At 44.8% G+C, this 12,084-nt stretch overlaps 4 protein-coding genes across 4 annotated transcripts; all 4 read left to right on the plus strand.

The window, feature by feature from the left end:
• Positions 1–1,080: 1,080 nt before the first annotated feature.
• Positions 1,081–2,634, plus strand: N7469_002638 (mfs monosaccharide transporter protein; the record flags this gene model as incomplete). The annotated part of the gene is made up of 1 exon (XM_056641558.1): positions 1,081–2,634. One exon carries the CDS (start codon positions 1,081–1,083, stop codon positions 2,632–2,634), a length of 1,554 nt encoding a protein of 517 aa, XP_056504052.1.
• Positions 2,635–3,475: 841 nt separating this feature from the next.
• N7469_002639 (uncharacterized protein) lies at positions 3,476–4,922 on the plus strand (the record flags this gene model as incomplete). The annotated part of the gene is made up of 2 exons (XM_056641559.1): positions 3,476–4,390; positions 4,446–4,922. The coding sequence occupies 2 exons, from the start codon at positions 3,476–3,478 to the stop codon at positions 4,920–4,922; spliced, it is 1,392 nt and encodes a 463-aa protein (XP_056504053.1).
• Positions 4,923–6,339: 1,417 nt separating this feature from the next.
• On the plus strand, positions 6,340–8,046 carry N7469_002640 (uncharacterized protein; the record flags this gene model as incomplete). The annotated part of the gene is made up of 1 exon (XM_056641560.1): positions 6,340–8,046. The coding sequence occupies one exon, from the start codon at positions 6,340–6,342 to the stop codon at positions 8,044–8,046; it is 1,707 nt and encodes a 568-aa protein (XP_056504054.1).
• Positions 8,047–9,409: 1,363 nt separating this feature from the next.
• On the plus strand, positions 9,410–11,065 carry N7469_002641 (carboxylesterase/lipase family protein; the record flags this gene model as incomplete). Its single annotated transcript, XM_056641561.1, has 1 exon — positions 9,410–11,065. The coding sequence occupies one exon, from the start codon at positions 9,410–9,412 to the stop codon at positions 11,063–11,065; it is 1,656 nt and encodes a 551-aa protein (XP_056504055.1).
• Between the last annotated feature and the right edge of the window lie 1,019 nt (positions 11,066–12,084).

A 12,084-nucleotide genomic window follows, 5' to 3' on the forward strand; every position in this document is an offset into this window, starting at 1 on the left:
ATTTTATTCTCACTAGGCATCGACTAATTCGACAAGAAAACTAATTTGAAGATATGGGACGAAAACAAATATTTTGTAGATTTCTGATGGTATAATAAGGTTGACTCTTCAAAGTCTGAGCCACGTATATTGAGCTGTAGTTTATAGATTTATATGCCTCGGATGCTTCTTGGGTCGTGATTAAACCCCGAGTGCATGAAATGATGACTCAGTTGAGTTCTAGATTGGAACGATAGTTATACTTAAAGTACATATGACCCGAATCAATGAGACGTACAATATTTCTTTGAATATTCCAAGAACTTGGAAATTAGGCATCAACTATCATCTGTCGAGAGAATTGTAGAATTCTTCCCAATCCAACGGTGGCTCATATCCTGCCGCCTGTGAGAATGTTGATCTTTCTTTTCTTCATTGGCCCAACAATCGAAACAAGGGGTGAAATTGTACTACATACAGCTCCATCCTACCACTACTGGAAATAAGAGCAAGTGACGGGCCAATCTGGCCATACAGATGCTGGTTGAGGCAATTGATTGGGCATGGCTGCATTATTGATCACAAGCATACAGTACGATTCGGTTTTTCAAGTTGAACTTCGCCTCTTAAGACCATTGGCGTGATCTATACCTTCAATCATCTGTACATCGGCGCAACCATCTGACGCTTCATAATCAACCTAATTCCAATTTCGAGAAGCTCTGTCCGATCTAAAAAGAAACAATGTCTTGAACACTCCTGCATTAACAATGACTTACCCACTGTCGCCTCCTTGCCCAATCCGGCCTGTAAAAAAAGCAATGCAACACAGGACCACCCTGAATTCCGAGGCAGCCGAAGATTGTTGATCGGTGGAGTTTCCGCGGCAGATCCCTTTCGACTGGTCCTATATCTTAGCGCATTTCCAGATTCAAGGAGTCGAGTTACTCTGCTTCGCAAACTAACACGATAAGGTTTTCAGATCTTGCTCACATGGCAAGTGAAATTCCAACAGATCAAGCCCATGGTGGGCGGCTTGATTCTAGTGTATCAACCATCCCTTGTTCCAACAATGAAGAGTCACAAAAAGTCACGTTGAAAATGATCCTCCTTTCAATATTGGTATCCTGGGCAGCTTGGATTGCAAGTTTTGATAATGGTTTCGCTGGTGCGGTTCTTATCATGCCTTCTTTTCAAAAAGCCTTTGGCCATTGCAAGACAACATTCGATGCGGAATCCGGGAGCAATACGGTGCAATGCAATCTCAGTACCTTACAACAGTCCTTGATCAGCATCGGTATACTATTTTCTGCCGTTGGTTCCATCTTCTCTGGAATTTGCGGATCAAAAATCGGTCGAAAGAGTACGATTCTAATTGCCTGTGTCTTCAACGTAGTCGGAGCTGCAGGTATGCTGGGTACATCTGGCAATTTCACGGCCTATATTGTCTGCAAATGCATTAGTGGTATTGGCACGGGTCAGCTATATTCATCAAGTCTCGTTTATGGCTCAGAATGTGTCATCGCTTGCAAACGCGGCCTGTTACTCGGTCTCTATAATATCGGCCTTGCCATGGGCAATGTGACAGTAGCAGCAGTATGTGCTGGCTCAGCAACACTAAATTTGAGTGATGATTGGCAGTGGAAAACTCCAATCGTTTGCCAGATTCCTCTAGCTGTGAGCCTTGTTGCGGGAGTTCTTATGTTCCCAGAATCGCCTCGATGGCTCCTCACAAAGGGGAAAGACGAGTCTGCCCGGGTTTCATTTGGTTCAATCCAATCTCGGGATCCATATTCAAACGAAGTATCTCAACAATTACTTGATGTGAAGAAGCACTTAGAATTCGAAAGGACAATGGATAAAACAACTTCTTGGTCGGAAATATACCGTGGTACGAACTTGCGTCGAACAGCCATTTCCGCTTTGATATTGATCAGTCTCCCCCTAACCGGAATTCAATTCATCGCTCTTTATGCGCCCGTTTTCCTCAATGGCGTTGGAATCGATAATCCATATTTAATTAACGCCATAGTCGCGCTATGTATCTTTGGCGGAGCTTTCATTGGTCCCCCTATCCTCGACTATGGAGGCAGAAGATTCGCCATGCTTTATGGTTACAGTCTCATGGCTACCTGTATGCTCATATTCTCTTCGGTGAGCACCGCCCTTGGATCAGATAATGCGATTGCCCAGAAAGTCGTGGTCGCATTTCTCTGCATTTGGGCATTTGTATTTGGTGGATTCGTTGGGTCCAGTACGTGGCTTGCATCGGCAGAAATGCATAGCATTAGGCTTCGCACCTATGGTCAGGCCAATACAACTTTTCTCTACCAGATCTTTGCTTTTGGGGCCACTTTTTGGACTCCGTATATGTTGAACCCTGAATATGGAAACATGGGTCCAGATGTTGGCTATTTCTATTTTGGAATCACTGTTTTTTTCGTGATAATGGTGTTCTTCTTCGTTCCTGAGACATCACGGCTAACTCTGGAGCAAATTGATGACTATTTTATGTCTGGGCAAAAAGCCTGGAAGACATCGACGAAAAAGAATATTGCGCTGGTCAAAACCGGTATCTCGAATGAAGAAAAGACATCTCATACTGGTACTATTGGACAGATCGAAACCACCACCAGTTCAACTTTGACAGCCTGAAGATAATGCTCTCTTGTGTTTTCTACTAGCAGTACCATCAAGTTGTGGAATCTTTTCGGATAATTTGATTCTTTCAAAGATCTCGGAGACCGATCATAGATAACGTTTATAGAAACTCTGCAACATTCATTTAATATCATTCCGAGATTTCACCCGCCTAAAGCTCAAAATCATTACGACACTGCTTTTGAAAAACCCTAAACACTGATAATCTGATTAGGTTTTTGAGAATTCCAAACAAGGGTTGGTTTCCTAAACCAAATCTTTTCGCTTTCTCTAGATAATTCGACATACATTTCCAAAAAAAAAAAAATACTCACCATGTCAAGGATACCAGAAGTCCCTTCAGTAATTCTTTCCCGTCTGCCAAAGAGTCTATACGATTAATTTGTTGTCCGGAGACAGAGAAATCTTGATTTGAGCCAAAACACAAAAGACTACTGATGTATGTCTAATTTTTTGGAGGAAAGTATCAAACTCCTTTCCGACTCTATTCAGTATATTGTATCTGTATACAAAGATCTTGGTTTTGCGTTTGACAATTGATCACTATCACCAAGGGTTGGTTTGGTTCTAATTTTTAGGGTTTCATGGTTGAACCCACGAAACCCTCAACCAGCAACCATAAGATCGTCACCCCATCGAACCACGTTTTCTTATTATTTTCTATGGTTGAATCTGTGAATAGTAGGCATCATAAGCGCATAATTCCATTATTCCAAGCCTTCTCGTTTACCAGTCTCTTTTTGCTCTTTCTTTTTTTTTTTGCCACTACTGTAAACCTCTATCTTGATTCCGTTTTCTCTTGGTAATTCTACATACAATTTCGAAAACATCCAACATGTCAAGAATACCAGAAGTCCCTCCAGTAATTCTTTCCCGTCTGCCCAAAAGTCTATACGATGATCTTGTTGTCCGGAGGCAGAGAAATATTGATTTGAGCCAAAATACACAAGACTACCGATGCGTGTCTGATTTTTTAGAGGATCGTATCAAACTCCTTACCAACGATATTCAGTATATTGAATCCGCGCACAGAGGTCTTGGTTTCGCGCTTGACAATCTATCACTATCGGCAAAGGAATTCCGCGACGCTTTGCGGCCATTTATACCACCCTCACGTCTTATATCGAAAGAATTACGGAACCTAAAGCGGCAGAAGAAGCTTATTAGCGAGGACCTAGAAGACGAGGTTGCTGTCAGAAAGCGACAGCGTACTGGACCTTCAGCCACTGGTCTTTATCTCCGAGCTTACACGGATTCGATGCTCCAACGTGTCATGGCGGCATGTGGCAAGAGAAAGCCCCAGAAAACTTTCAACGCCCGCCAGTTCAAGCATAGCGTGAATGAGTATTATGGAATCGAGAAAGGTAGTGGTTTTTGTCAAATAATCGGATGCGAATTCATAGCAGATGATGTCAAGGCTGCGCACATTGTGCCAAAAAGTCTCACAGGAGAAGAAATATCTTATCTCTTTGGCGGCGAAATTGTTGTGTCGTTGGACCCCCGAAATGGTTGGTTACATAGCCTCACCCCCATACTACTTATAACTGACTGTTTTGCTTTGCTAGCTTTGAGCCTACATAAGAGGGTTGAAGAAGGACTGGACCGAGGTGATATTGTTGTTTTGCCGATCTCCCAAGCCCAAGACACGGGCGATACCGAAATACCGTCAAAATGGAAATGTGTTCTGGTAGACCAGTCGAAGCGTGGACTTACCGTGACACGGATGGGTGGAATTCACATACTATGGGGTGTAAGTGTTGACAGAACCCTTGAAAAAATCGCAAATCTAACCATTATATGCTTAGGATATCGATGGGAACGAACTCGCCTTTTTGAACGATAACCGGCCTGCCAAGAGATACCTATATTTTCGTTTCGTGATGACCTACCTTCATTGGAAAAAAAACGGCATCTTAACCCCTTTCGTATCAAATGTTGAGACAGTACGTCAATTTTGGCCGACACCCGGTCCTTATCTTCGCCAGTCAATGCTTTGCGCATTGGCCCGGAATATTTCCGGGGTAGATCTACCGAATTCTTTGGTGCAGGACCGAACTTTCAATGACGATGAATATCCTCCCTTGGCTGATGAACTCGCCCATGAGCCAGCCGCGTCTGGGTCCATAACCGCCTCGATTATAGCCGCCAGCGACATTGAAAATGCAATGCTAGCTAGCATGAGAAATGCTGTTTCGGATAGTGAGGCTAGCTGCTGCTCCTGCTCCTCCACAATAAACCAGGACGATGAAGATAGGCTTGTCTTCGAGGATTGTATGGAATAATTTTTTAAGCTCGAAGAACCTACCGCCCCATGTGGTGACCCTTCTGAGTCTATTTCGAAGTGATTCCACCTATTCCTCATCTTTTCTTTACGGAATATATAGGATTGCTTCTTGGTTTGGAGAACCCACCGTCCGATGTGATGACCCTCCCCAGCCTAGAAAGCGTCCGTGCTTCCGTTTTATTTGTATTGTCCGAATTGTTGATGCTTCTCTATTGCCCTGTATTGTGTCTCCATGAACTGTATACTGTTATTATTATTATTATTATGTTGCATTCTGACAATCGGCAATGGGTCTGCTATTGGACCGCCTGCGACTTTCTTGCTTGTACTTTTACGATATGGGAATATAATCTCAATCCAATCGTGCTATAAGTCGCCTATAAGTATACTCCTTGTCTAGGTGATGTAATTGGGTGTAAGAAAGGCATTCGTATCGGGGCTTTCGTCTATTTTACTAGTATGTTCATACAAACTTTCGTATGTGGATTAGTTATAGAGATTTTGCCTATCCACTCCAGTTAACGGCTGCAACCGTAGGGAAAGCCGTGGGTACTTTTTGATGGAAATATCGCGTATTTCCAACAGAGTTACAGCGTGAGATCAAGCTTTTCCACGGTTGTGACGTTGGAGTGTTCGTTTAGTGTTGGTATTATATAGACACATACTGTATGTATGTAGATGTTTGAAAGGTCCCGCAAGCCCCTCTGAATGTCCCAAACAGGTGCCACTGCCCTGTCGATCTGCTGCGATATTGCAGCAATGTTGAAGCAAAAAGCGGCGAAAAGACAAGTTGAGCTGGATTCAGCTGCTACTTGGCGGGGAAAAAAAACCATGCATAGCATGAGCTATATCCTTCATCATTCTACCACCGTGAGATTCCTAAGAATGAAGCGAATCCCGTATTGAACGTAGGGTTAATATGATACTTGGAATTCAACATGTTGAACTAAATATCCAGGTTCATAATGTCCCTTGTTCATTCAGATCAATATCCAAGCCAGCTAATAGCTAGTCGATAGAGCAACAAATGGATGTACTACGAAAAAATTTGGGGGAAATGATTATTCATTTTGTTGCTGATTTTCAATTACAAAGTGGAGCCTCAACCCAATCGGGCCAATCGACGATCCTGCCGTTGTCTTTGAATGCGAAGAGCAACACAGTAATGTGAAGGAGGCCTTTTGAACGGCTTCAAGCTGATCCTGGGCATAATCTTATTATTATACATTCTTTCTAGAAAGATAATGGTTACTATCGAATTTTTCTTTACAAAATAATTGAAAATAAACATAAACAGGAAAAAAAAAAAACAGTCTTCGCCATGTGTCTAGTCACGTGTTTGAATTTTCCTCCGGGCAGTCTAGTCAAGTCTACATTCTCTTTTCTTTCCACATCAAACACAAAAATCAATCCTGATGGACGGCATCAAAATTGAAGATGGCGCCCAGCCATATTCATCTATGGCTGGGAAGCTGGACCCTAAGCTCCTTCAGGCTCTGGACGTGATGGGCTTCACAACCATGACCCCAGTCCAACATCGCGTTTTGACTGAACTTCCCAATTGGCGCAGCGATTGCCTCGTCCAGGCCAAGACTGGAACTGGTAAAACTTTGGCTTTTCTGCTTCCAGCTTTACACTGTCTTCTTCAAGGCCAGGCTCCGCCAAGGGGCCAGGTTGCTATCTTGATCATTACTCCGACCAGAGAGCTTGCTCAGCAAATTGCCAAATCATGCGATCAACTTACATCACAGCTTGCCCAACCATTGGAGTGTCATATTGCTGTTGGTGGAACTGCCCGCGCATCTGCTCATTCACGATTTATGAAGGGATCACCATCCGTCCTGGTGGCGACTCCTGGACGACTGAAGGACTATCTTTCTGACCCCTCAACCGCTGAGAAGCTGTCCAATATCCAAACTTTGGTTCTGGATGAAGCAGACACCATGCTTGAGACGGGTTTCATTGCCGATGTCAAGCGTATCCTCCAACTCATTCCACCGAAAAATACTGGCTGGCAAGGCATGTGTTTCTCGGCCACTGTTCCACCCAAGGTCAAAGATGTGATTAGTATTGTCTTGAAAAGCGGCTACAGTAACATCTCAACAATTGAGAAAAATGAAACACCGACTCATGAGAGGGTTCCTCAGTACCACGTCCTGATTCCTGGCGTGGCGCAGACATTCACCTCGCTGACCGCTCTTCTGAATCGTGAAAGCAAGAAGTGCTCGAAAATCATTGTCTTTGGAGTTACTGCGAACATGGTAGCTCTCTTTGCCCGAGTCTTCTCCCAGGGCCTAACCCCCCTGAAAGTCTTCGAGATCCATTCCAGGCTCAATCAGAACGTACGCACAAGAACCACTGCCCAGTTCAAAGAAGCAGACTCGGGTATCATGTTTGCCTCGGACGTTATCGGTCGTGGAATGGACTTTCCCAACGTCGACTTAGTTGTTCAAGTTGGCTTGCCATCGAACGGCGAGCAATATGTTCACCGCGTTGGTCGTACAGCCCGCGCCGGAAATGATGGCCGCGCCATTATTCTTCTAACGGAAGCTGAATCTTTCTTCATGAAGATCAACCGTCACCTACCCATTCAGCCTCACCCGGATACCGACAAGATCAACGAGGATGCTCTCGCATGTGCCGAAAGTGTCGCCCAGGCTATGTATGGTGTTGATGAGGAAACAAAGCAACGAGCCTACTCTTCATATATCGGATTCTTCGCTGGATCGGGGCTTCTCAAACAAGTTCGTCTCGACAAACCCGGTCTTGTTCAACTCGCCAATGACCTCGCCATCAACGGTATGGCATGTCCGGAGCCTCCTCCAATGGATAAGAAGGTCATTGGTAAAATGGGCCTGAAGGGTGTACCTGGCTTCAACTATGCCAGCGGTGGTGACTTGAGAGGTGGCAATGCTGGACGGTCGCGCCAACGTGAACGTTCAAAGAGCAATGGACGCGACGCCTTAAGCCCTGGAGCTGGTCGGAGAGACCAAAGGGGTGCTATTGAAAAGAATGGCCGAAATGGAGGTGGTGGTCGTGGAGGAGGCCGTGGTGGTGGCCGGGGTGGTCGGGGTCGCGGAGGACGTGGAGGACGTGGTGGACGCGGTGGTGCACAGTCATGAACCTCTTCGACTTGCAGCAATTAATTCAATATTCGACAATTCGATAGACAAAAACGGATCGGGATACTTGATTTCTGGGTTGGCGCTTGTTTTACTGCAACACTCATAGACTTTTCTGAATAATTGACAAAAGCATTTCTTAACATAGTATACGAGCTCACCAAAGTAGAAACCATTAGGACTCGATAACGTAGAACAAGGGGCATTTCCATCTGCTTCAAATGTCTTCAATGATTTAATCGTGAGAAGTGTCCAAGAGGGCCTTCAGAGCTAAAGCGCATAATGATGGTTCAAAAGCTACTAGAAGTTCAGGGTTTTCAAGAGTGACAGACCAATTCTTGAAATAGGTTAACTAGGCACTTGCTATGTAGCCCAAGTACTACTCCTTTACCAATCCGTATAACTCCAAATAAAGCTACTCTTTTAATCCGATTACAGGCTCTTCATCGAAGTGCATATCAGCCTACTTCTGCAAATTAACTGACACAGCCCTCCGTTTAAGCGTAGCACTAATTGGTTTTTAACTACAAAATCATCATCGGAGTTAAGTAAGTATATTAAACTCGGCAATTCGCACTCGCAATATACCCCAGACCTCAACCCCTAAGAAAAGAAGTGTAAAAGGGGAATCTGCAGTGAGTGGACTCGGCCCGAGATTCTGCATCGGGTAGGGCAGTCCGACACTGCCGGAGATACGAAGTATACACTGTAGAAGAACGCAAAAAAAAAGTCCAGAGCACACGCGGCCAGCGGTCTTGTTTGGTTCGGATATTGCATACGAAGTGGGTGTTGATCTTCAAATATCTCCACTTCAATGCTTCGGGTTCGATGAATAACTGGCTTCACTTGTATAGTAAGTTTTGATAGATTTGTTGCTTTCAATTGAGAATTTGGCAATACTAGTATTGGGAATTAAGCATTACCGACGGGGCATTCATGTAGCTATAAAGAAGAATGATTAGACGTACCAGTTCAACGGAATGTTCCTTTGATCTAGCCAAAGCAAGCATCAGTAGGTAGAAAAAGTTCAACCAAGCTCAAAACTATAGTCGTCATCCGGCCATTGTCCGATTCCCCACACCCTTTGGTCCACAGTCTTGTAACTTCGGGGCTCGGGAACGGCATGCAGCTTGCATGTCTTGGGGCATTGAACATGCATACGAGTCTATTGCCAAAGGTGTGAATGGTATCCTGTGAATCGGACCACTCTCTGTCCGAATCATGATGGACTATCGTACCCGCAAGGCAAAGTATTTAAATTGAGGATCGCCGATCCATGCGTCCAAAGTTTTTTTTTTTTTCTACTTCAACCTCAAGACAATTCTCAAGCCAGTTCAAGATACTTTAGTACAAGTTCAGAAGAATGGCTTCGTTCATCACGAAGAGCCTCCTCTTCCTGGCTGTCGGTGCTACAGTTGCACAAGCTCAGCTATGGGACCAAGTCATTGAGACATCTTACGGTCCAGTTGAGGGATTCCAATACTTCAACCAATCTACATTGGAGAAGTACTTCAATCGCTCCGAATCAAACGTTGCCGCTTTCCTTGGAATCCCCTTCGCAGCTGACACAGGGTACCAGAATCGGTGGAAACCTCCCCAACCACGCGAGCGCTGGAATAAGACTCTGAAGGCTACAAGTTTTGGTCCTGCTTGTCCGAGTAAGGATACTTCTAATATCAGTGAGGACTGTCTAAGTCTCAACATCTGGACCAATGCGGAAAATCAAGATGCCAAGTTACCTGTCATGGTGTGGAATCAGGGCTCTGACGAAACGAGTGATACTACATGGTGGTATGGTGGAGGTATGGCCTTGAAGGATGTCATTCTCATAACCTTCAACCGTCGTGACGATGCTTTTGGTTATCTTGCTCACCCTGAGCTCAATGCTGAAGGATACAAGGCTACTGGTCACAACACTTCTGGCAACTATGGTGTTCTTGATCAGTTGGAGGTTTTGAAGTGGGTTCAGAAGAACATTGCTCGCTTTGGAGGAGACCCTGACCGCGTCACTGTTGCTGGACAGTCTTTCGGTTCCTCGCAGGTCTACCATGCTGTTAATAGCCCTCTTTTCAAGGGATATTTCCACGGTGGCATCTCCGAGTCGGGTATAAGATATCCTTACGATACTCTATTGGCAGGTCTTGCTACCTCCTACGTGAACATGTCTACTGCGATTGAAAACAGTGTCAGCTACATCAAGTCTCACAATGTGTCCAGCATCGCTGAGCTACGCACTCTTTCCATGGACGACCTTCTCATCGGCTCTCAGGACCGCGTTGGCAATGAATCTATCTGGTGGATAACTGCTATCTCAGCTGGATACCCATTGATTTTCAAACCTGTTCTCGACAACTACGTCCTTCCTGAAAAATATATTGAGACCCTTCTCAACGGGCCTGCCAACGACGTCCCCGTCATCACTGGTAACACCAAAGATGAATCTGGTGCCAGTCCCTCAAACGATTATACCGTCGAGGAATACGAGTCCTGGTGCGCCCTTAAATATGGTAACCTCTCAAGTCAATACTTCCACCTGTACCCATCACACAACAACCAAACAATCGCCAATCAAGCCTGGAATGCCGCTGCCCGTGATACCTCTTTGATCGGCTCTTGGGCTTACGCAACAGACTGGTATAAGAGCGCTTCTTCCGACTTTTATACCTACTACTGGACTCATGCTCCTCCAGGCCAGAACTCGGGTGCATTTCATCAGTCGGAAATCATGTACGCATTGAACGCGTTGTATGCCAACGCTGACACTTATCCGTTCACGGCGGTAGACTATGAAATCCAGGAAAAGATGTCGGCATACTGGGCCAATTTTGCCAAGACCCTGAACCCTAACAATGGCGGTTCATATACCGGCAAGGGCTCCTTGCCTCGTTGGAATCCTAATAGTGCCAAGGGTACGCAGAAGGTCATGGAACTTGGAAACTTCTTTGGGGATGTTCCAATTGCGAAGCCGAAACAGGTGGAGCTTATCATGAAGTACTTCCACCAGCAGACTCCTTACTAGAGAAATTTTTGATGACTTGGAGTGTACTAGTAGATTCTTCCAGACATTCATCGAAGTTTTGTTTCTATCAGCTTTGCCTGGGTAGTGCTTATGTACTTGGATTAAACTTGAATAAATTTTGATAGTTATTACATATACATTCGATGTCTCTTCCATCCATGGATATAGTAGAACGCACACGTAGCCCTGTAGATTACCCTAAATCTGCACGTATCATGCAAGCTTCCCTCCAGACTCAGTCGCAACCAGTAACTACTAGTTACTGGTTCTAGTAGAGCCAAAAAAGGCAAAACAAAGCCCCAGCCAACCATACAATTCCGTTTAGATCAAGCTTCTCCATTGGTCAAACCCAACATGCATCTGATCGTCACGCGGCCCACAATAAAAACCAAATCTTGATCAGGAGTTTGTTGTGCTTAGACGAAGAATGCGACAGACAAGTTGAATCTCATAGATCACCTGCGATGTGTAGTTGCAAGGCCCGGGATATCCGCATTCCCGTCCACCATGAACAAGACTAGCCCCCATTACACCGATTTGATGTAGATAACCAAAAAGCCTGAGGACTCTCGGCACAGTTTCATGCATGGCATAGGCCATGGTCTCGAGATGATGTCGTAAAGTGGAGATTTATCCATGCACGATGTCATTTGCAGCTTCAGCTTCAGCTTCAGCTTCTCTTCCCAAGTTATATTCCCCTGGTGATATAGTCGGGTTTCTTGCTCAATATAGCTCCATGTATTCATTCAACAATGCCAGATGTCAGTATCTCGCCAGAGACCTTGGCGTTAAATCAACCAGGTTGGAACCTCAGAAATGTTTACCATATCGTAAATTAACAAGAACAACTATAAACCTAGTCCATTTGTTTTCTCTTCTCACCCACGAACAGTTATTTGTCTATAATTCTCTAGGAATCACGCAAAAGTACCCCTCAATCCAACATAAACCCCGTGGTTAGAAATAGTGGCGCGCGGACTCATTGTACAACGTACGATTGTTCATTGCTTTGTTCAGGC

The sequence above is a fragment of the Penicillium citrinum genome (assembly GCF_028827155.1).
Source record: "Penicillium citrinum strain IBT 23319 chromosome Unknown utg000002l:1.0-3833315.0:1.0-3834789.0, whole genome shotgun sequence".
NCBI classification, from domain to species: Eukaryota; Fungi; Ascomycota; class Eurotiomycetes; order Eurotiales; family Aspergillaceae; genus Penicillium; species Penicillium citrinum.